The sequence below is a fragment of the Zootermopsis nevadensis genome, unplaced genomic scaffold, assembly GCF_977971745.1.
Source record: "Zootermopsis nevadensis isolate Lab colony 2312 unplaced genomic scaffold, Znev_1.0 Znev_ptg000018l, whole genome shotgun sequence".
In the NCBI taxonomy this organism is placed as follows: domain Eukaryota; kingdom Metazoa; phylum Arthropoda; class Insecta; order Blattodea; family Termopsidae; genus Zootermopsis; species Zootermopsis nevadensis.
The window spans coordinates 5674001-5696437 of record NW_028259150.1 but is presented as its reverse complement, the minus strand read 5'-3'; the positions used below and the strand labels follow the sequence as shown (position 1 = coordinate 5696437).

The window sequence follows — 22437 nt, the reverse complement described above, 5'->3', positions numbered from 1 at the left end:
CTATGGACGTAAACATAGGTCTTATCAGTGGTACATAATAAATAACCTACTGATGCCTGCAGATGAATGACAACCCGAAGTTTTGAAATTGGTCCTGCTGAATAATGAATTGAGATGCATACAGTTCAATATGCAATTTCAATTAGGGTATGGCAGTAGCATTCAATTTTTTTGCTTAACCAGTGGTAACTATGCGTAGTCAATTAGTCTGTGAAAATGTTATCCTCATAGCCTAGGGGGGAAAAAAGGCTTAATAGCGACAAAAGAGTTGTGGCATGTAAATACGTGATGAATAAAATGCAGTTTTTGCTATAAAAATGTGAACGTTGAATAGAATGAGTTTTTAGAACCAGCCATGAAGGTGTTTCCATTTATTAGCACACTTTGCAGGCAAAACAAATATTTTATTATAGGTTTATGTTTGGGAATGTTTACGGGTTTGATTCTCGCACCTATTTTGGAAAATGATTGCCTTTTTAATGAGAGTAGAGAAAGTTATACAAGTGATCATCTGTCTCGTAGTCGTTCTCTAAGTAGTGATTCCGAAACAAAAGGAGATGAATATGAACCCAGGGTTAACCTCGCTGCTAAACCCAAGGCGGCTCAGAAGAAGCCACAACTTTTGAATCGGCCTCGATATTACTCAACAGAATTAGGGATACGTGAAAAACTTTTTGTTGGTGTTTTGTCGTCACAATATGATGTATCTGCTCATGGTGTTGCATTGAACAAAACTATTGCACACCTAGTAGATAAGGTTATGTTCTTCATTGATGCGCCTGGACCTCGAAAGCTGAACATTTCAATGCCTGGTGGAATAGTGGGTTTCACCGACACTAAAAAAATACTGAAGCCTTTCCATATGCTTAAATACATCACCGACAATTATTTGGATGAATTTGACTTCTATTTCTTGATTAAGGATACAACATATGTCAAAGCCCGACAGCTTTATGAGATGGTGCAAGGGATTAGTGTAAGTGAAGATGTCCATGCTGGAAGTGGCAAGAGAAACGAATATACTTCATTCTGTTCATTGGGTATGGGTATGAACCATAACATTTTTCCTATTATCCTTGATCATGTTATTTTGTATTTGCTTGCATGCTGTCAAGTAGTCATTTAAGAAGTAGATCCCTTTTTCCTTCAACTTGAATGCTGTGATTGAGTTGAATAGTTATATGGATTTTGATGTGAGTGTTATGAAGAATTTTAAAGTCCTTTTGGATTCCCAAAAAATTTGTTTTAAAAATATATAAAATTTCATAAAGACTTACTTCTAGTATCTAGTATGTATATCATTACAGATGCTGGCTTGCTTCTTAGCAACTCAGTAATCCATAAAGTAATGTCATCACTTGACTGGTGTGTTAAGAATGCATTTTCATATTCTGATGATGACAATTTGGGACGGTGTATACTTCACGCAACAGCCATCTCATGTCAAGAATCGATTCAGGTATGTAGTATGTCATTTTCATATTTCATGTGTGCATCATTATTGTGCATTTGTAGACTGCAGTCAAATAATACCAAATTAATTACCACAATCTTCTGTTTTCAGGGGTATGCATTGACAAGTTACACTCTAGACAGAACCTTTAATATGGAGGATGATATCCAGAGACTAGCCAGGGATTCCAGATTTGATTCTGCATTGACACTTTATCCTGTTCAAGAGCCAAATATTTTGTTTCAACTACATGCCTACTTCTGTAAGGTAAGTAAACTAAACAATGTCATTGCTAAGAATGTTGTTGGTTGCTTTGTATCCTGGAATTATGTGGGTTATAAGACCTGTATCATGAGACAACATTATAACAGAGACTGCACAGTATCAGAATTGTTACAAGCAAAAACCAATAGCTATAATAATTGACTACAGATAAAGTAATTAAAATTAATACTTATTACCATATTTACTAGTATAATTTCCTGCCCTTCTAATTACTACTTATACTATAGCTGCAACTGCTACTAATCTATGCTGCTGAGTCTTTCTTGAAACACTGATGGTTGCTCAGCTAATCAGGAAATTCCCTGCATGTATGGAATCAACATGTTCATTACCATGTTAACAGCAGCATGCAATTGTACCTTGTACCGACACAATTAAATCTACTCTACACCTTGATGACCTGTTCTAGCATATGAATCCTAAACAATACTACTGATTAGATAGTCTGCATTAATTAGTACACTGAACAATATATAGACTTTGACAGTGCAATCTCATTGAATTTGGTATACCCATGAAACTAGTTAGCTTAAAAGAATGGTGTTTAAATTTAACCTGTGATAAAGTCTGCATTGGTAAACATTTATCTGATGCATTTCCTAACCCGAGCAAGTGCATTTTAAATGACCTACTTGGTTTCTTAAAACAATTCAGTGAGAAAGAATGTACTAATTAGAAACATAATTCAATTTGTGATTGTCATGGGCTTTAGAGATTAGCAAACTATTTGAATTCATTATTAATAATCATCCTACCATATATTACATTAACCACAGAAGTACTTACTGCCTCCATTGGATGCAAGTACCTCTGAAACATTGCTAAACTTATACCAGACTACATGGTGCTAAAACCCAAAAGATATCCATCTTCACACTCACCACTGCAAGAACCTCAAATCCTACTTATCCTCATGTTATACATAAACTTTATTTACTTATTGAGTAATCTAATTTTTTCATTACATTATAATTTGTCATTATTATTTCATAATAGGTAGGACTTGTTCACAAAGAACAAGCTATAACAACACTGCATAATTCTCTGGTGAACATGTCAGAATTGACTCCTGGGGGACGAAACAGCGTAACCTGGCCAGTTGGAAGCCCATCAGGAAATGTGCCAACCAACAGGTTTGATGTGCTTAGATGGGATTATTTCACAGACACAGAAATATACCTACATTCAGATTTCTCCAATGTGAAGAAACTTGATGGTGCAGATAAAACAGATATACAGGTGACAAACAATTTAATATTGTCAAGAAAGATTCTTTTTAGATATGTTCTGAAAAAAAGAGGCAGAAATAGTTATCTCTCTTAACTCTGCTGTGTCATTCACTGTATACTGATGCCATCAGACCAGTTTATATAAATGTCCTTTATACATAACAGTTTAGTACATTAACAGTGGTAGAGCATTTAATTTTACTGTGTTAGGTGCAACAAGGCTGATACTGAAAAACAATCCAGAAATTAATAGGGATGTTAACCCTTTAAAACCCAATAGTATGTATATGTATCACTCCCCATTTTATATTAATGTTGTTTGTGTGATTCTGAGTGGCAACATCATTTCCTTAAACAGTGTTACTGTTTGATCTTAGTAATGGAGAAGTGTTGTTTTTTAGGTAGGGACTAAGTTCTTAAATATTTAGACAAGCTTCAACTTTGAAGGGTTAAATGATAATTTTATCAATTTCATGTGCACCAATAAGCAATCAATCAGATAATTAATTGGTAAATAGAAACACACTGCATTACAGATTATATGTACATTATGTAATGAGCAGCAAAATATGAATATTTAAATAATTTGGAGTTATGGAAAGGTCAGGTAATTTTTCTTTTCAGTAATGTAACACATCTTCACGTTATACAGACCATTTTCTATAATAAATTCAGCATTAAGAGTGGAATATATGCTCTTATAGGCTCTAATTAGTAATAGTGTCTCCTGTATAAAGTCAGAATTTCTGCCCCCCCCCCCCAAAAAAAAAAACTCACCAAAAATGTCATGAAAGAAATTCACAGTTTACTGTTTTGGGCAAAAATTATAGATTCTTCTTTAATCTAATAATATATTCCATTTCTTTTATTGTCACTACAATGCTTGCTAAATGTAAATGCCACCCTTCATTGTCCCCATCTCTTCACACTGTCCAGTACATTCCAAAAGATGAACAGTATTAATTAATTATTATTCTGCTGTACTGTGGTGACAGAAGTGTGCATTAAGCATACAAATGATTGGAAGCAAAGAACAGCATATTGTTTGAACCATTTTAAGGTAAAATTTCCAAAAAAATTGTTTGTTCAACCTTCAGTGAAACTTCTGAAGCTCTAGGAATTTTGAAAACTTTGTTTTATATGACAAGGATAAAGCCTCTGCAGTAAATATATAATTATACCAAATATTTATATAAGAGCAAGATTGTCAATAAAATACAGATGTCTGTTACAATGTATATAACTTGTAATCTGTAATTTATTATTGAGGCCTGCATTATCCCACTAGTCTTCCTATGCTGTTGCTATAAGAACTGTAGACATATTTATGTTGAATAAGGTACAGCAATTTTAATTTTAATATATTTATGTGATCATACACATGAGAAGACCAGTAGACAGCATATTGGAGAGTCAAGAATGAGACCAACTTTATCAAACATTTGTCCAGGCACTGTTGTGTAAGATTGTATGTTGAACTATGACAAGAATACATATATATGCAGTGAAGTCATTAGTAAAACTAAGATATTCCTAGCATATGTTTGTATAATATTCATAGTATGTGATGAATGCAAGTATCAAACAAATGGAGGCAGAGTGGGGAGAACATCTGCAGTATCGCCACTTGATAAATGGCTACAGAAGATTTGATCCCTCCCGTGGTATGGATTATCGTCTAGACCTGGCATTCAGGGACACTACCACTGGACAAGAAGTGCATAAAAGGTACAGAAATTAGTTTTGCAACATGTGTTTGAAGAATAAATGGTAAGACCATTACTATCATCACAAGAGCACAAGACTGGGTTCTATCCAGAGAGTTCAATCCAGCATATTCATACATCCCTCTTTTCAAACTTCTATTTAGTATTTCCCTACCATCTATGTTTCAATCATTTGCAGGCCCCTTGTCACAAGAGTATGGTGTGTTGTAGACAGAACAAATGGCCTACATATACAGAAAAAAGGTAGTGACAGATATATTGAATAAACAGACATAGTTCACAAGTACAGTGCAGACAGGTGGGCTAAGGGCTAATCACCCCTCATCCAAAAAGAACTAGTGTGTTTAAATTGTTACAGAAGGTCTAGATTATTTGGCATGACTGAAGGGAGTGACTGAAGGGAGTGACTGATAAAATCAAGTGGCTGGCATTTGTGAATAAGCTGTGAACCTCAGAGTTCCATAAAGCGGAAAATTTCTTAACCAACTAGATAACTATCAGCTGCTCAATAAGAAATACCCAAATGATCTCTTTCCAAAAAGTTTTCCAACCAAAATTTCATATATAATTATTTTTTCCCCAGTTGTGCTACATGATGATGTCAGCTCAGTCTCCTTTATGTAATCATAGGCTGTCTCATTTTTTGTTTATGTAATTCAGTGTGCACTGGTTTGGTCCAGTAACATTTAGTATTCCTGCCTATTTTATAGCTATGAAATCACCATATAAAGCTATAATACTAATATTATCACTTATATTTTATAGCTACCAAGACTTATCAACTTGTATACTTGTTAATCATGACAACCCACAATAGTTGTCAGTAAAGAGACTAACAGTAAATAGATCTTCTGTGCCTGGTAAGGAAGACTTAGGTCATTTATGATATTCCAGATTGGAATAAGCAGTAATAGCTCAGTCAATAAAATGAAGGAGCAGTATATGTATTTGTTAATTATGAGAAGCTAATTTGGAATGATTCATAATAGCACAAATGTGGGGGACAGGGTAACACCTAATCTCATCAACCAATTGGAATATTACCATGTTATGCCTTGTTCCACTGCAGAAGCCTCAACATTTACTTTTAACACAAAATAAATATCTAACATACTTTTTTGGAAACATTGGATACAGTGAACTAAATCTGAAGGTTTTATTATCTGAATACAGTGTACATACTAAAATATTTCCATTAATACATCCTGCATAAAGTGGAAATGTCTTAGGTAAAAGAGAAGTAATTTCATCTCCTTATTTTCAGAGTGGAGGTATGTAAGCCATTAGGCAGAGTAGAAGTGGTACCCATGCCATATGTCACTGAAAATGTACGTGTGAACTTGGTTCTGCCAGTGGAAGCAGAATATAAGCATGAAGCACTAAAGTTCATGGAAAACTATGCTAGGATTTGTATGGAGAAGCAAGATAAGACTTTTCTTATGCTGGTATGTTTTTATAAATTCATATATACTGGATGTGTAATGAATGACATTTTTAACTTAAATTACTCTTTTTATTGAAAACAAATTATTATTTAAAGCTACTTATAACTTATCTGCTATTGTAGGTTTTGCTATATGACCCAAGTTTACCTGGGAAAGGTACAAAGGATGACATTTTTTTGTCAGTCAAGGAGATGGCTCTTACTTTATCTGACAGATACAAAAAAGATGGAAGCAAAATAGCCTGGGTATCTATAAAGATCCCTTCATCCTATGAGTTTCCAAGTGATCCACTACTGGAGTTTGTTGTGGCTGACTTAGTTGTTAGAAAGTTTTCACCAGAGTCACTCATCCTTACATGTCAGTCGAACATGGATCTAAGGCAGGATTACCTTAATCGGGTAAGTTTCACTGATAGCTAAAAATACTTCAAAACAAATGTGTGTATCAAAGGCAGCTCGAGAAAGATATTAAGACCATCTACCATAAATCAGAGACAAAAGGGATGAGTTTGATACTGACTTTTCATAAACTCATCTCCAGTTTCTAAAATGCATTACTGGTACAAAGAATTGTTTAAATTATTAAATTAATTAAATTAAAAATGTCTATTGCTTTCATTATGCTGATGCTTTTAAAAGAGGAGTTTGAATACAGGAAACATATTTCTTTCTTATATTTCACATACTTCATGTAAAGTATCTGCACAACTTTAACACAGGATGTTAATTTGTTTACATGTGTAGATAAGATGAAACATTTGTAAAAATTAATTTTGACATAGCTACCTTCTGTTTATTTTCCTCAGGTACGTATGAATACTATATTGGGCTGGCAAGTTTTCAGTCCCATTCCTTTCTCAGAGTATCATCCAGATATTGTGTATAGAAGTACCAGCACAAGATCAAAGGAATTAGATATTGACAAAACATATGGCCATTATGACACTGGAGAGTTCAGCCACATTGCATTTCATGCTCATGACTATACCACAGGTGATTACAAAACAGCTGTTTCTAATAACACTTACATGTAAAAAGATTTTAGTATGGAAATATATTAATGTTTAAAAATATTTTTCATTTGCTCCTCAGCACGCAAACAAATAGAAGACATGATTCCAATTGTACGAAATGACAGAGACATTCACTCACTTATAACCATGAAATATGACAACCAGTCAACTTCACCTTCTTCATTATATGGAATGTTCATCAGTTCAGGAAGTCTGCACATTCTGCGTGCTGTTGAGCCTGGATTGCGGCTACATTACCGAGAGAGAAATTGTCAGCATCTGAACATTCAGTGTGCTGAAGCTAGAGCTTTCAATTTAGGAAGCAAAAGTCAACTTGCACAGTTAATATTAGACTATGTAGCCAGTCACAGCCCTGCATCTTCTGCCTAAGATGTTTCCACTTTGTGGATCATCCAAAAACTAAGCCTGTTCATTTCTCTCTACCTTCTGACAGTCCCTCCTCAGTTTCTTGCCATAGTCTTCCTTCTATGTGGCATCTTCCCCATGTTTTTTTTAATCTTGATTTTGGTCTCCCTCTTGGGTGTTTTCATTTTTACTCTCATGTTTAAAACCTTCTCTGGGATTTCTCTTCATTCATTCTCAAAAAAATATCCAACTTCCAAGGTGTTTACTAGCTTCTTAATTTCTAATTCTCTCTTGGATTTCCTTCTATAGTTCTTAAAATATCACCTCTGCTGCCATTAGTCTACTAATATCTACTACCTTCATCCATGCCCAAGTTTCTGCTCTATACATTAACATGGGCATGTAGTAACTTTAAAATAGGCATACTTTGTCATTTTGTACCAAAAATGATGTGGTTTAGTGCAGGGGTACCCCCAAAATAGATACCAAATATATCCCCCAAAATTACAAAAAATGTGGGTGATTTAAAAATGTGTAATTAACTGATTGTGTAGAAACCTTGAAGAAATTGCAGTACACAAGATCTGAGGTGCTCAAAATATTATTTTAAAACTTAACAAAATGTTTATCCACAAAATCTCATATAAATAAATACATGTGCTTCCTCACACTGTAACACAATTGTATTTTACATGTAGATGACGTTTTATGTGTAAGTCTTAGTGATGCTGACATGAATGCCACAAAACCATACAAAAGTAAGTTTTCTTTGTAGGTGAAACACATTCTTCAATGCTCTTATGATAAACCTAATGTTGTAGAGAATGGACTTTGTTGCAGTGGGAAGTCGACATGTTTCTACCTAAATTCTACATCACTATTATTCTTCTCTTTGCTCTCCAGTGTGCTACTTCACAACTGTGAGCATTGCATTTGAAATATCTGCTGTCTCAGTATCACTATGCAATGACTAAAATCTGACCTCAGTTTCTAGCTCAGATCCTGAATTTTTAAAAATAATAATAATATTACAACTTTCAAGAAATTTGGATTGCCTGTGGTTCACATCTCTAACTCTGTTGGGTTCTGGCATATCCACTTTATAAAAAAATGGCATTAATCAGAAAGCAGCATTGCCAGAAAAGAATGATAAGAGGATACTTACTGGAGCTTTGTAAAAAACAGGTTTTAATTTCTTAATGTTAATAGGTCTGACACTGATGCGTACCTCCAATAATATGATGCTCTGTTTTCTTATGAAGCCATTCCCTCCCCTGAACAGATGGTATTTCCTTAGGTTATTTTATTATTATTACTATGACTTTTAATTGTGCACGTTAAACACATGACTAGTCACACTAGACAGTAAAATAGAGATAGAGTGTGATATTTTCACTTTACAGCTGCATAGCAAATACATAATAAAAAAGAATCAGTGCAATTATCTGACATAAAATGGACTAGAAGGAATGCCTTACACAATGGAATCAAAGTTTCAGACCTACAGATGAATAATTTTGCATGAATTATGAAAGTAGTGATATATTATTACAATGCTCAGACCTTGAGGCCAACATATATTAATGTAATATAATTTTGCATTTGGTAAACTTATGTGAAATTAAGATTAAATTATTTTATATTGATACATTCAATTATACTGGCTGGCACATAACATTATCTGATTATGCAAATAACTGTATGTGTAAAAAGAGACTGTGATAGCATTTACCAAAAATGTTACGAATGATAGTTTCATGATTTGTCTTGTAATATGTATCGAATTTGTTCAAAATATTATATTTCAGATGTAAAACTTAGTTATTTTGTAACAATGATAGAAACATGAATGAAGAAGAATTGAAAGAGAAATTGTGAATATATACCTGTGTTAATAAAGTTCAGTGTGATGTCCATTCATCACTCAGCATACAACTCATCACTAATTCCAGTCTCCTGTGACACCTGAGTAACAGTATGTATAGTTACAGACTCAGCATTGTCTATTATTCAAGCTGAGAGAACACAATGTTTCACAATTTCTCTTATATTACATGTTTTCATTCATGTCACAAAACAGTAAAGCTTCAAAACTATGCTGTATTGTTTCAGACACACAATATATATTTGAAGGTTTATAACAAACTATGGTATGCACTTTTATACTTTTTAAGTGCAGTTGCCTTTAGGAAGCTTTGTAAAAGAAATGTTGATATTAATCTTACACTGCCATTCTGAATGAACTGGGACCGAAATATAAACGAACTTGTACTAGGATATCGTCTGTTGGTGGCGCCCTACAGTTGAGTATGGGCCCAAGACACCTGAAGAAGGGCTGTAAGATGCCCATCATTTCCTTTTTTCTTTACTATTATAGTTCATATGAATACATGTTTATTCACAGTGCTCAGTCTAATTGTAAATTTATTTTAATGGTCATCACAAAAGTTTGAAATTAGATTTTTAGTTGTAACTATATGAAGCATAAGAATGTCCATATAATATAAATCAAAACAGTAAGAAAAAAGAATGATATGTGCTGTGAAATTGAGAGGACTGGAGAAATGCCTGTGGCCTTCTTCAGAGTATTTTCCCTGCATCAATGTGACAGAACTTATGAAAACCATAAAAAGGTTTTAGCATGACAGCCTGTGATCTGGTATAGATTTTAACCAACTGCTTCCCAAGTTGGAAGCATTACATTTGAGCTAACCTGCTTGGTATGTAATATTTACAAAGCATGAATTCATTACTATTAAATATTTATATGTTTAATGCCTAAATATCCCATTTTACATCCTAGAGCTTGATAATGTATTAATTATTTAAAAGCCCAGTTGTAACTATGTGTACCACTTGCTTTACAAACAGTAACTCTACATTATTCCCACATAGTGGACTTAGTGTTTGTTATGGTTCACAGAATAAACAGCAATCATTTCCCTAAGGGCCTCGCTTTACCAACTCTCGCCGGTAGAAACTGATCGCAACTGATCTGGTTGAAATTCGGTCGGTTAATGAGGGAGTTGGATAATCGAGGGTCGGTTAACAGAGGTTTTGTACTTCAAAATACATAAGAGTAAGTATGTTAAGTAAAGCTGCACCCACCACGGAAAGTACCTGATGCACCTGTGAAGTTGAGACTGTTTGGTATCATAATATGATGTCCATTGTCATGAGTTTGGATTAGAGTGTTTTTATTGTTAGTTGATATTATGTATAATTATATATTCGATAATACATATGATTTTCAACATGTCTTATTTTAAAATACAAAATCAGAAGAAATTATTCACTGAAAGATAACTGCAATCCACTGTCCTCACACCAAGTATCATCACTTACTCATAAATAAAGTTATCCCACATTGCATATGATATTATACATGACAAATTATGCTTCAAGTAATACAGGACAAAAAAGAAAACTTTTTGCTTCTAACCACTGCACTGCATTTAAGTTTTCCTTCTGTGTGTCTGAAAAATTTATACCAAACTTTGGTACATAAAATATTTAAAATATCCACATAAGCGAAGTACCAAATTTACTCATGTAAGTGCATGATGAATAATGAAAACATGTGTATTCTCACTTGCAGATATAATAATTATTCATAAAGCCAGACAGTAATGAACAATTTTATCTGATCTGATAATGATTGAAACTGCACTCATTACATTAAACAATGTGAAAAGTAATGTCAATTTTCAGAAAGTTTATAATACTTCATTATATTTTTATATTTTTCAAAACAAGCTGGAACATAACTTGTAAGTGATTACTGTGGGTCTTTGTAAAAATAAAAACATGTTTTCGTTTCTTGATGCAAAATGTAAACACTATAATGCTGCCCCTGTACTTCCTGCTTTTTGTTTTATTTAGGTGTCCCAATATTTTTATTAACTTTAAATGATAGGATGTAAAAATAAGACTAGTCAGCACAGCACAGCATGGATTACCCCTTCTAGAGCTATACCTACTACTCCTAATCAACTTTTGTTCAAATCCAGTCAGTTTAGAGAATCAGTGTGAATAGCCTGCCTAACCCACAAGGCAAGAAAAGAAATGTTGATTACACTACTGTTGCCACTTGTCTTATGCACCTGTTTTGCTTTAAGATGTTTTCATTTTATGTGGGTCATCTGACAACCAAGCCTCTCTGTCTATCTCTATTCCTATAGCTCATCCTCAACTTCTTCCATATCCTTCTTAATCTTTTATTATCTTATCTTGGTCTCCCTCTTGGATATGTTCAATACCTTTTTTTGGGATTCTCTCTTCATTCATTCATTCTTAAAACATGTCCACACCATCTTATTCTGTTATTAGTTAGTTTGCCTTCTAAGCTGTTTAATTTTAAATTATCTCTAATTTTACCATTTGTTTTGGTTGTTCTTTCTGTATCTGATATATATTAATACAGTTCTAATTTCTATTTTATTTTTTATTCCAATCATTATTGCTTAATGGATAAGTTATATAGAAAGCCAATGGCAGTTTTAGTTCTTCAAATTATAATCTCGGACCTGAATATTACTAGCACACTATGAAGCTTCTCAGGAAAGACTCTGCTCCAGAGTTAGATATTCAGTAACTGCAAAATGTTAAGACTTGTGGATCACAATTTTCTGAGGCCCTTGCTAACAACACATCTAGAATTTTGACTTGGGGGAGGGGAAGGGTTCAATACAAACATTCAAAGTCTACATCAAATTATAGATGTCATCACACTGTAAACTAGATATGTACATTTTGCCACAAGTACAAGTAGCAGCAAAAAATTATCCTACCCTCAATGTTCAGACAAGAGAACAACTATATTCCTAAGGTCTAAAGGAAATCATTAAAAACATTTAATTTTCCATCCACCCAGAAAGTTTCTCAAAATGTTGAGTAGACTGTTATTTTTCAACAATTTAGGGTTTGCAATACTCATCTGTCATAAATACTGATATATTTTTAAAGTATTCTGAATTTTATTGAAAATTTCCTATTATTACTTTAGATTCAAATATAATGGTTTATTTTATAAAACTATGCAGTCTATTAGATTTGCACTTTTGACTTCAGTCACTTTAGATAATGGAATGGAAGCAACATCATTTAAGTAATCTGACAACAAATTCTTTTGTCATAAACGATCTTGTGTCTGATCAATAAGTCACAGTAAGTACTCACAATACTTCAACCTCACCAAGTATTCAGTAGGTTAGTCACTCTCAGATCCTGACTCAGATAGCTGCAGGTCTTCTGTTAGGAGATGATTCGGCATAGAGAGGGAGGGTGATGCTGTCCCATTCATGTGACCTACAATCACAGCAACATATACACATTATGGTCTACGTCCAAGCAATATCTGAGACAGAAGAAACAACATATATTATTACCAGGCTGGTTATAAACATAACCTAAAAGAAAGTCACAAAGAAATTAAAAGACAATGGAAATATAATTTTTGTTCCTACCAATTTTTCCCCACCAATAATCTTAGAAACGTGAAATTTCTTCAGAGTACTCTGACTCACAGTGAATCCTAAAGATGAAAGATGGATATATTTGATGACAATGAGATGAATGGCAAGTATTAGAGTATGACAATAACAAATATTATTTTCATATGCCACATTAAATAAAGTATCAAACAATAGTAGACAGCACATATCACAGATGAACCTTTGTATTTCTAATGAAGTCAGTATTTCTAAGTTAACTGTCCACTCAAAAGTCTGGATTTGGGAAGAACGTTGTAAGATACCAAGTTCAGTTAGAAAACATACAATGTTAACCACACAACAGCAAACCAGTTATCACTAATGGTTGCTACTAAACTTGTCTATAACTTCCAAAAATGAAGAGATGTTATTGTACAAATAAAGCATACATGTTGTTACTAATAATCTAAGAGAATCATTTTAGTACATAACGAATATGGATGACTGTTTTCAAGAGTCTAAACCAGGCACATTCATTCCAGCCTAGGAATTTCAACCTTTTTAATGCTGCCTAAGCTACATGTGTAATTTATCCCACCCATATAATGTTACTTTGTGATTTTAAACCTACAAACATTCTATGTGGTATCTCTTTGAGGATCCAATGATGCATAACTAAAACCCCATTTAACAGAACTTGGGTGATGAAAAGGCATCAGGTTTGGGGCAAAATTTCTGAAAAATTCTGAGATGAACCATGAAAACAAACACTTTTGGAAATATTTAACTCTTATTGCAACCATGATTTTTCTTCATGTACAAATCTGGTAAAAGCAGAGGCCCAGCGTAGTTAAGGTGGCAGATCTTGAGGTTCTCATGGTGGTAAAAATGACAATGTTGCTGTTCTGAGTTGTAATGCCATGTAGACTCATAGGAAAACACCAACATGTTACAGATACATACTGCCACCATCTTCTGAGCTGAAGTTAAGATGGATTCTGAGATTAACTTTAAAACAGAACTCACATAGTAAAGACTCTTTTTGGGGGTCTGGCAGTGACTCATTCATTTAGGAAATCTTAAAAAGAAAGGTCACCATAATTAATCATAGGACTTTCACTCCATAACTGCATACTGTATAGAGAATGAGTATGCATTAAAGGGGTAATTAAATAAGAAAATTGTCAATTATTTCTCAACTGTGGTTTAGTTATGTTGGTGATCTTCTGGTTTATGATGTTGTGTGGACTAGTATTCAGATACCAACGTTTTAGACAAACACACTGTCTCCATTTTTGGGGCCGTTTTACCAAAAAAAATTGTAAGAGTAAACACAGCCTCACCACCCAGAAGAACATTATAATTTTCATAGCTGTGTCTTGGCCCAGAGGCCAGCTATTCTGACTGAGGTAAATCATGGTTTTCTTCAGTCCCTCCATGCAAATAATGGGATAGTACCTTAAATTAGGCCATGACCATTTCCTTTACAATTCATTATCACACTCATTCAATGCTATATAGTCTGAGCTACTGAAAAAGTGTTGTGAAATAAATAAATATAAATATTGAAAGCCTTGAGAACCTCAAATCAAATTGTTTATTTAGAACCAGCCCTGCAGCTATCCACACCCAGTCTCAGATTCTGTATTGATTCGGGACTAGCAAAGAGACTTAATACCTTGTGAAACAGTGAATGTAATTGTGCAGAAATCTGAGAACAGGACAATACATAAAATTCAGAAACCATAATGCACAGCTACAGTAGCTGTAAGAATTTCTTATAGAAATACCTACCATTTGCTGTAACTGTACTATTGCTTGGTTGAGTTTCAGGTTCACTCTCACTTCCTGATGAATCACTGGAGTCTGATGAGGATGTGTCAGACAAAATTCCAATCTCATTTGCAGTTGCCCCTACTCCATCATCATCTGTAGGGCGAATATAATCTGGAGACACTCTAGGAAAATTAAGTGTCTGCTGGGATTGTTGTGAAGGAGCATAAGAACCTCCAAACCCCAAATCTGAGTCATCAAGACCAATCACTGGCAAACTTGCAGGCAGTGAAGGTGGAGATTTGTGTTGAGATGATAGGCCTCTAGGAGGGGACCTGGATGAGGGGTATGAAGGAGATGCATGTAGAGGAGAGTGACGGGGAATACACCCCAAGGAGGAGGCTAAGTGATTAGGCTTGGGAGAAGTTTTTTTCTTATTGGAACGATGCTGAGGAGATGGCAATTTGTTCTTGCTATGAGAGTTTAGCGAGTCCACTGGTGTCATAGGGCGCGAGGAACCTGAAGGTAGTCCCAATTTAGGAACAGACTCCATTCTGAAAGAGACAGTAATAAAAATATACAAGTAATGTAAATGATCCACTAACAAAACAAAGACTATAAAGTATTGCAAATGACTTAGATTTCAAATTGTCCACATATCAAATCACAGAAGCAACCATTCTGATATTTCTGTTCACACAGTCCTTTCTGAGAACGCACAAACAAACTGAAGAAATTAGCAATCACAAAATAATTAACAACAATAAGTTTCAAATGTTTATGAACACTGCATTTCCTTTAGAACAGAACAGAATACATTTACATTCCACAGATCCTGCATAGGCCCAAGCCAAGTATGTAGAACATGTCATAGCACAAATACGATAATTGTTTCTAATACAAATATGAAGTACATAGTTATGACAGTAATTTACAGTCAACTACAGAATTACCACAAAAATAATTACACAAGCATACCCAGTATTGCTAACAAGTATTTATAATAGCTGAGAGTTTTAATTGCGATAAATTAATTTCATTTGTATCTAAAGAACAAATGACAGAAATCATGACCTGGGATAGTAGTGACTAGCTACAGACTGGATAACCAGAGGTTCAATCTCTGATGGGGACAAAGGATTTTTCTTCTAACCTCTGCATCCAGATTGGCTCTGGGGCCCACACAGCATGCTATCCAATGTGTAGCAGGGTCCTTTCCTGGGGGTAAAGCATGGCAGGGGTGACACTGGCCACTGACCCCCATCTAGTGCTGAGGTTAAGAATGAGTAGGAACTATACTGTTTCTCCCTCCAAGCGCCTACATGGTGTATAATGTGGCAGATTTTCTTACTTTTACTTTACATGACAGAAGACACTAAACATTCTTAATTCTGACTCAGAATTACTATTTTTATACCTTGTTTTCTTGACTTGGATATTGGAACTCAATTTTTCTAGTGTAATTTCTCCAGTCACCCTATCGATAATAAGAACGCATTCTTTCTGGTATGGGCGTTGTGATCCCTTGAACACAGTATGAGGTGTTCCAGCTCCATCTAGATGAGGGACAGTTACTGTCACTTGCTGACTTGATCCAATATCGACAGTTGCAACCTTGCTAACATCAACACTTGCAGGTTTGAAGTCATCTGTAAAATTAATAATTTAAACATATTTAGTTGATAGCTGAATCAGAAACAATGTTGTGTGTGTGAATAAATATATAACCTCAAAATATATAAATTCTACTGCCAAACAATCTCACATGGTATAACTTACATCGCAAAGTGTGGAAAGAATCTCCTCGGCTGTTAGTAAAGCTTGGTCCGAGCTTCAATTCACGAACTTCTTGCCCTAACCCCAACTTATCAGCCATATTATCGCCATTCACTCCATTAAGTTGGCACTTCTGCATATATATAACTAAACTAATCTATCGTGTGACAAGGCTGGTGATTAACAAAACTTTTTACGTTTCTCTATACTGGACGTAACCATTTAACAAACTCTAATGAATAAGATAATCATAAATGTTATTCTTCCCTTTTAATATGCCTCAAAGTCAGTAAATGAACAAGTGAATTAACCTCTTAGGTGTCCCATAATACTTGACCTATTTCACCAAAGCATAAACACACGGACTGTACAAAACGTGAAGCTGATGAATTACGAAACACAAATGATGTACGATTAAACAGGCAACAGGATCACAGACAGGCACATTATTCAGAACACGAATTAATACTACAATCAGAAGAATGGAACTACATCCACACCATATGTACAAGACTTACACGTTACTCTATTTAATACCAATATCACCATGATTAAACAACAGTTTTTCCAATATTTTACGATAATTCCTGTTTCATTCGGTAAATCGTTCTTTGTAATAATCTTGGTTAATCAAAAATAGACCTATGGTCTTCGACAAGGATCAATGTGAGGCTAAAGAACATTCGTCAATATTTTACTGTATGTTGGTAACGCGACCATTGGACATCTGACAATCAAATTCAATGTAAGCAAGGGAATAAATGTTGGCATAGACGAAGCCGTGGTTGAACATTATACTTAATAGGTTTAAAAATGAAAGGTGGAAATGTAATTTCTTGGTTCACTACAGAAAAGGGAAGACGAATTGTATTTGGAGGAGTATGCTGTGTCGGAATCGGCATATCGTCATTAAATTTCCTTTCTGATACATTTTTGCTGAATAAATATAAAGAAATTGTCCAAATGTATGGGTAAGTAAAATTAAGATTGTAGTTCCAAAATTCACTCAGCCCAATGAAAGTTTTACGAAAATGATTTTTGTGATACTGGTTAGTTATTGTATTATTTTTACATACAAAGCGTAAACACTTTTGCTCGTAAGAAAATAATTACGAGGTAATTCAAAATCATGCAGACTTTATGGTAGCACTCATGGACTGTTTAAAGGTACTCTCCCATCGTGCTGCGACAGAGAAGCCACAGCATACCATAGTGAGACCTAGGCACATATCTGAACCCCCAATACCTGTAAAATACAGACTGCTAACGAATGTACTACACCAGGCAGAAAGATTGTTTACAATGAATAAGCATTGGTATGATGACTATGTTTGGTGAGGTGGGAGGAAGTAGTCATAATCTTCCATAAGATAAAATATTGATATTGGCCATTTCCTAGTTGGGTTTGAACCAGATACCTTCTAAGGGCATAAACATCTCAATAAACCAGGAGTGATTTTTAATCAACTATGGCATATGACCAAATGTTATCTGAAACAACAGAGTAGACAGCATAATTTATTTTTAATTCACAGACTCGGAATAGGTATCCCACTCCCAGCCAGAGTTAAGAGACGCATAGAAGATGTGATGGATGATATGCAGATACCTGATAAGGAGCGTAAACTTATTAAACCTTTCACTGTCTTTGGATTCGACATGTTCCATGCAGGATGCACACAAACAACAACAGGAGCGCTTATAGGAATTCCATCAAATTTTGGATATGAAACCACCTCAGATGTGAATCAGTCTCATATCCTTGTAAGCACCGTGCAGTAAATGATATTGACAAATATGTGACACTGAAAGCTTGTGAAAGAAATACATACCTACAGTTAGAATTTGTATGTGTCTGTCTTTGTTTACAAATATTGAGTCAACATATTTTTGCAGTAACACATTTGAAAAATGAATATTCCTTTTTGCATAATGTATATTCGTTGAAATGAAAACATGCCAAGGTGGTCTTATATATGTGGTCCTTCACAGCATTCCTCCCACAGGCAGTCACCATCTCAGTACTGTGTTGCTCATTGTGTTCTGTGTTAATATTGTTACCAGAAACCCAACCTCAACCTTATCATGAGCCACATGAATCTAGTTCACATCCTCACACTCTATTACTTCAAGGTATATTTTAATAGTATCCCCTATCTATACCAATTGGTCTTTTTCTTTCAGATTTTTAGACTAAAATAAAATAAGGAAATATGTCACTTAACAAAAGCAGATGCTATCATTTTTTGAGAATTTTATAAAAAGTGATTTCAGAATAAAGAAATACTAATTGATACTCAGGTTACAAGGTTCTAAATCCAGTCATTGGAGATTGTTACCACATTATCACAATTTATTTTCCTCAAATTAATTTTAATAATATCTATCCAGCTTTAGCTGTCTTCCAAGTTGTTCTTTTTCAATTTATTTTATTCCAACATTTTTACATTCACTACAAGCTATATGTTTGCATCTTGTAACCACATTTTTTTAGCTACTATACTAATACTAATAGAAGTACAGCTATCAATGTAGACTGCTCATCACTGTATATTTTTATACAATGCAGCAAGACAGATTTGTTTGCGATAATGCCTTTTCCTTTTACATCAGGTTGACATGTTTTGAATGAGTGGTTGTAGGTGCATCCATTCACTCACAAATTCAGTTACCAGAAAATGCTTATGGTGATTATGTAAAACTTTGAAGTTATATCCAACAAATTTAATGTGTACAGAATATGTACTTAAGTAATTAGTTATTTTCAGAAAGAAAATAACAATAACTGAAACATATTTACAATTGCAAGCATTAAAATAATAATAATAACATAACTATAAGAATAACTACTCAAGATTTGTAAGAATGGAAGTCTGTGCAAAAAGAAAGTATGCTTTGTGAGTTGTCATTCAAATTCATTGTTTGTACTTACATTGCACTTTTAATCAGGATATCCATTACAAAAGCTTGATACTCCCCCCCCCCCCCTTTTTGTGGAATGAATATATTAAAATGTTATTGATGTAACTTGTGTTATTTAGGTGAACCTGGATCAGGTGTCTTGGGGTTCTGAGGCTGGCAAGAACTTGCTTGCAGCAATGGTACTAAGTGAGGAAGCACAGAAATTTGCAATTGGCCGGGAAATTGCTCATGTCCAAACACTTTATGTCTATTTCAATAGTATTTTTCCAGCCCTTGTGATTACATTTATGTATGCCTTTGCATCAAAATGCAATAGTAGGTTGGACTTACTAAGTCGGCCACTTGCATTGCGAGGTTTTTTCTACTCCTTGGTTGGTCTCTTTGGATTCGGATCTTGGGCTTTTATGAAGGTACAATGAATTCTCTTGTAAATGTAGTTCTTAACATAATTACAGTATTACTTATTGTCTGTGAACCTCTCTCACATAGCCAGTGCCAGCACAGGAAACTGATTTTTGTACCACATGAGATTTGAAAGCTTTTGGTTCATTATTCTCTTGATGTGAATAATTGAAGGCTCTGCACATATGACATGTTAGGAATAATAATAAAAGAAAATCATCATAGTAAGTTAAATGAGGACAAAAGAAAGTATTTAAATTAGAAAAAAGTTGCTTTGTCTTTCTGAGAATTGTAGATGCTAGAACAGGTTTATGTACATGATAAAGAAGAGAGTTTGACAAGATATTATTTTCTCATGTATTACTGAATTTGTTGCACAACAAACACTGAAAAAGTGAACAAATTTCATGTTATTGTAAGTTAAGGAATAAATGCTTCTGTAAAGTGACCAGTTGGAAGGTAGGTACCAAGCGACCTGAATGTGAATGTACTAATAAAACTAGATTATAGTCTTACTGTATAATATTCAGTAATGCATAACAAGAAATATTGCTTTTAGGATTTTACCACTATCCATTATGAGAATCAAGTGGATGAACAGATGTGTGCTTTGGGAGAAACCTACATTAAAGGAGGCATTGAATTCTATTCTAAGCTACTGAATAGAAATATTGCCCTCAGGAAACTGATGGGGAAAAAGGTAAATGAGGGACTATCTTTAAGAATATCATTTGCCACTGATAATACTGGAAGAAAGAAATATTATGAATATGGCTGGAACCAAGTTAATGACAGTTTATAATTATCGCTTTGTCCTTCCAATAAGATATCTTGTGTACCATTTCCATGACAATTGATAACAAAAACAGAATGTAAAATGTAAAAGTTCGCATTTTCACATGGCAAACACCCAGGTTTTTACTAACGAAGAGCCAGTGTTAAGAGTGTTTGAAAATTACAAACTTGCAGAACAACTAATGAAGGTACAGACTAAAAATATAGGCACCAATTCACTGCACGACTTATAATACTGATATTTGAAATCAGTCTTTTACTAAATAATGGAATTTACTGGTTCCAGTGTTGTAATCTTGGATTTGAGACTGACGGGATGAAGTGCTGAATTTTTCACATGCCTTTCCCATCCAACACTTTTAACATTATTTGTCTGAAATTCTAAACTTTTTAATCTTCAATGTATCAGAATCAGTATATAAATTTAAACATGCAAATGGATTTAACAAGTATCCTAAAATATCAAACCATCATATTAACAGAACATTTCTTCCCTTAGCATTTTCCAGAAATTACTTTGGGCTTCATCAGCCATTTTATATGTATAATTAACTAACTCCATAGTATAGACAATATCTTACTTTAGAAGTTGATAGTTACTCAGCTTGTATTGATATTCCCTATTTTTACAGATCTTGAAGGTTCATTAGGATGTCACAAAGAGCCACCAGTAAACACCTCACTTTCCATTTCTCCAAGATCAATTTTTATATTATCATCCTACTTGCACCTAGTTTTCCCAAGTTCTCTCTTCCATCCAGGTTTCTGGACAAAATCCTGTATGTTTTTATATGTTTCACACATGTATAATGAGAGAAACTGATAAAATAAATCAAAAAGTATAAGAAGCATTTAATAGAAATACTATGTACTGAAATTAAAGTCGTACCTTTCCAGGGAGTGAAATTATATACAGCAACAGGCAATGACCAGTATATGGTGAGACAGTTACATTTACCGCTAACGGTTCGCAAAGAATACTTCCAGCTACGTCTTGAAGAACTTACGAAACATCATCAACAACAGAGCTCTACAAAAGTCATAAGTGAAAACAAATCTCCAACCATTTCACACAGTGCAGACACTAGCATTCCTGCTCCTGTATAATGTGTTATATTATACGGTAGTTAATGGACAAACGGCAACTGTATAAAAGAAGAAACAATACCACTTGGTTCTTTGATATAGAGTAGAATGAAAGAAAGAAGTGTTGTCAGCAAATATATAATTTTTCTTGTATATCTGTGTGCTCTTGTTCTTTGTGCTTAAGTATGTCTGTTGCACAGGTGAAAAACTATGACCTTGGAAGTGTGAATGAACACTAAAGGGAGGGGACATATGGACCTTGTCAAAAATATAAGGCTTTAACTTAGGATAATGTAGTATTTTAACAAATATGTTTCAAATTATGAATTTCTATCCAGACTTACTGCCATCTGGTCCACACTTTCAAGGTCAAAGGTCCTGAGTAGCAAACAGTACTACATCTTTCCTGTTTCTCACTTTGGTTATTTGTGTTCAGTCCCAGGAAAATCTGTATGAAACTTGTGGACAAAATGGTACTGGGATAGGTTTATTATATTCAGGCATTTTGTTTTCCCCAACATGCACTTTCATCATCATCAGGAGCAGGTACAATATATCAAGTTAAGGTTACAGCGCCAAAGAACTCAGATTCATCTGTTTCTGTTGTTTCATTATAATTTTTCATGTCAGATTTGCTTGTTCTGTAGTACAGATGATGATATCACAAGTGACTGCAGTTACTTTTAAATTTAAAAAAATGTCATACCAACATTACTGAAACATTCTTGTGACAA

The 22437-nt window shown here is 34.2% G+C and overlaps 3 protein-coding genes across 6 annotated transcripts; 2 read left to right on the top strand and 1 right to left on the bottom strand.

Moving 5' to 3' along the window:
- Position 1: 1 nt before the first annotated feature.
- Positions 2–10773, top strand: Chpf (Chondroitin polymerizing factor). 2 transcript variants are annotated; one of them, XM_022079412.2, is made up of 10 exons: positions 2–147; positions 923–1040; positions 1308–1459; positions 1565–1720; positions 2735–2977; positions 4529–4695; positions 5959–6139; positions 6262–6537; positions 6945–7131; positions 7231–10773. In XM_022079412.2, exons 1-10 carry the CDS (start codon positions 115–117, stop codon positions 7539–7541), a joined length of 1824 nt encoding a protein of 607 aa, XP_021935104.1. In that variant the 5' UTR covers positions 2–114; the 3' UTR covers positions 7542–10773. The 2 variants fall into 2 exon arrangements, with proteins under 2 accessions (XP_021935104.1, XP_021935103.1); XM_022079411.2 differs by lacking the exon at positions 2–147 and having other exon boundaries at positions 154–1040.
- On the bottom strand, positions 10694–17157 carry LOC110837375 (ELL-associated factor). 2 transcript variants are annotated; one of them, XM_022079416.2, is made up of 4 exons: positions 17017–17157; positions 16140–16371; positions 14744–15276; positions 10694–12824 (listed from the first exon to the last, which is right to left on the bottom strand). In XM_022079416.2, the coding sequence occupies exons 1-4, from the start codon at positions 17045–17047 to the stop codon at positions 12727–12729; spliced, it is 894 nt and encodes a 297-aa protein (XP_021935108.1). In that variant the 5' UTR covers positions 17048–17157; the 3' UTR covers positions 10694–12726. The 2 variants fall into 2 exon arrangements, with proteins under 2 accessions (XP_021935108.1, XP_021935107.1); XM_022079415.2 differs by having other exon boundaries at positions 16502–17069.
- On the top strand, positions 17124–21856 carry LOC110837433 (transmembrane protein 177). Of its 2 annotated transcripts, none has more exons than XM_087351186.1 (5): positions 17124–17243; positions 18034–18262; positions 19540–19830; positions 20382–20522; positions 21515–21856. In XM_087351186.1, the coding sequence occupies exons 2-5, from the start codon at positions 18089–18091 to the stop codon at positions 21722–21724; spliced, it is 816 nt and encodes a 271-aa protein (XP_087207312.1). In that variant the 5' UTR covers positions 17124–17243; positions 18034–18088; the 3' UTR covers positions 21725–21856. The 2 variants fall into 2 exon arrangements, with proteins under 2 accessions (XP_087207312.1, XP_021935234.2); XM_022079542.2 differs by lacking the exon at positions 17124–17243 and adding an exon at positions 17250–17469.
- The last annotated feature ends 581 nt before the right edge of the window (positions 21857–22437 follow it).

Bases quoted from the DNA above. Each gene is read 5' to 3' on its own strand.
- Chpf (XM_022079411.2), top strand. From the start codon at position 356: ATGAAGGTGTTTCCATTTATTAGCACACTTTGCAGGCAAAACAAATAT. The intron at 1,041-1,307 runs GTATGGGTATGA...ATATCATTACAG, and splicing joins TACTTCATTCTGTTCATTGG to ATGCTGGCTTGCTTCTTAGC. The intron at 6,538-6,944 runs GTAAGTTTCACT...TATTTTCCTCAG, and splicing joins GGCAGGATTACCTTAATCGG to GTACGTATGAATACTATATT.
- LOC110837375 (XM_022079415.2), bottom strand. From the start codon at position 16,637: ATGCAGAAGTGCCAACTTAATGGAGTGAATGGCGATAATATGGCTGAT. The intron at 16,372-16,501 runs GTAAGTTATACC...TTAATTTTACAG, and splicing joins TTCTTTCCACACTTTGCGAT to ATGACTTCAAACCTGCAAGT. The intron at 12,825-14,743 runs GTAGGTATTTCT...CTGTGATTGTAG, and splicing joins TAGTACAGTTACAGCAAATG to GTCACATGAATGGGACAGCA.
- LOC110837433 (XM_022079542.2), top strand. From the start codon at position 17,312: ATGAAAGGTGGAAATGTAATTTCTTGGTTCACTACAGAAAAGGGAAGA. The intron at 17,470-18,033 runs GTAAGTAAAATT...TTTAATTCACAG, and splicing joins GAAATTGTCCAAATGTATGG to ACTCGGAATAGGTATCCCAC. The intron at 18,263-19,539 runs GTAAGCACCGTG...TGTGTTATTTAG, and splicing joins TGAATCAGTCTCATATCCTT to GTGAACCTGGATCAGGTGTC.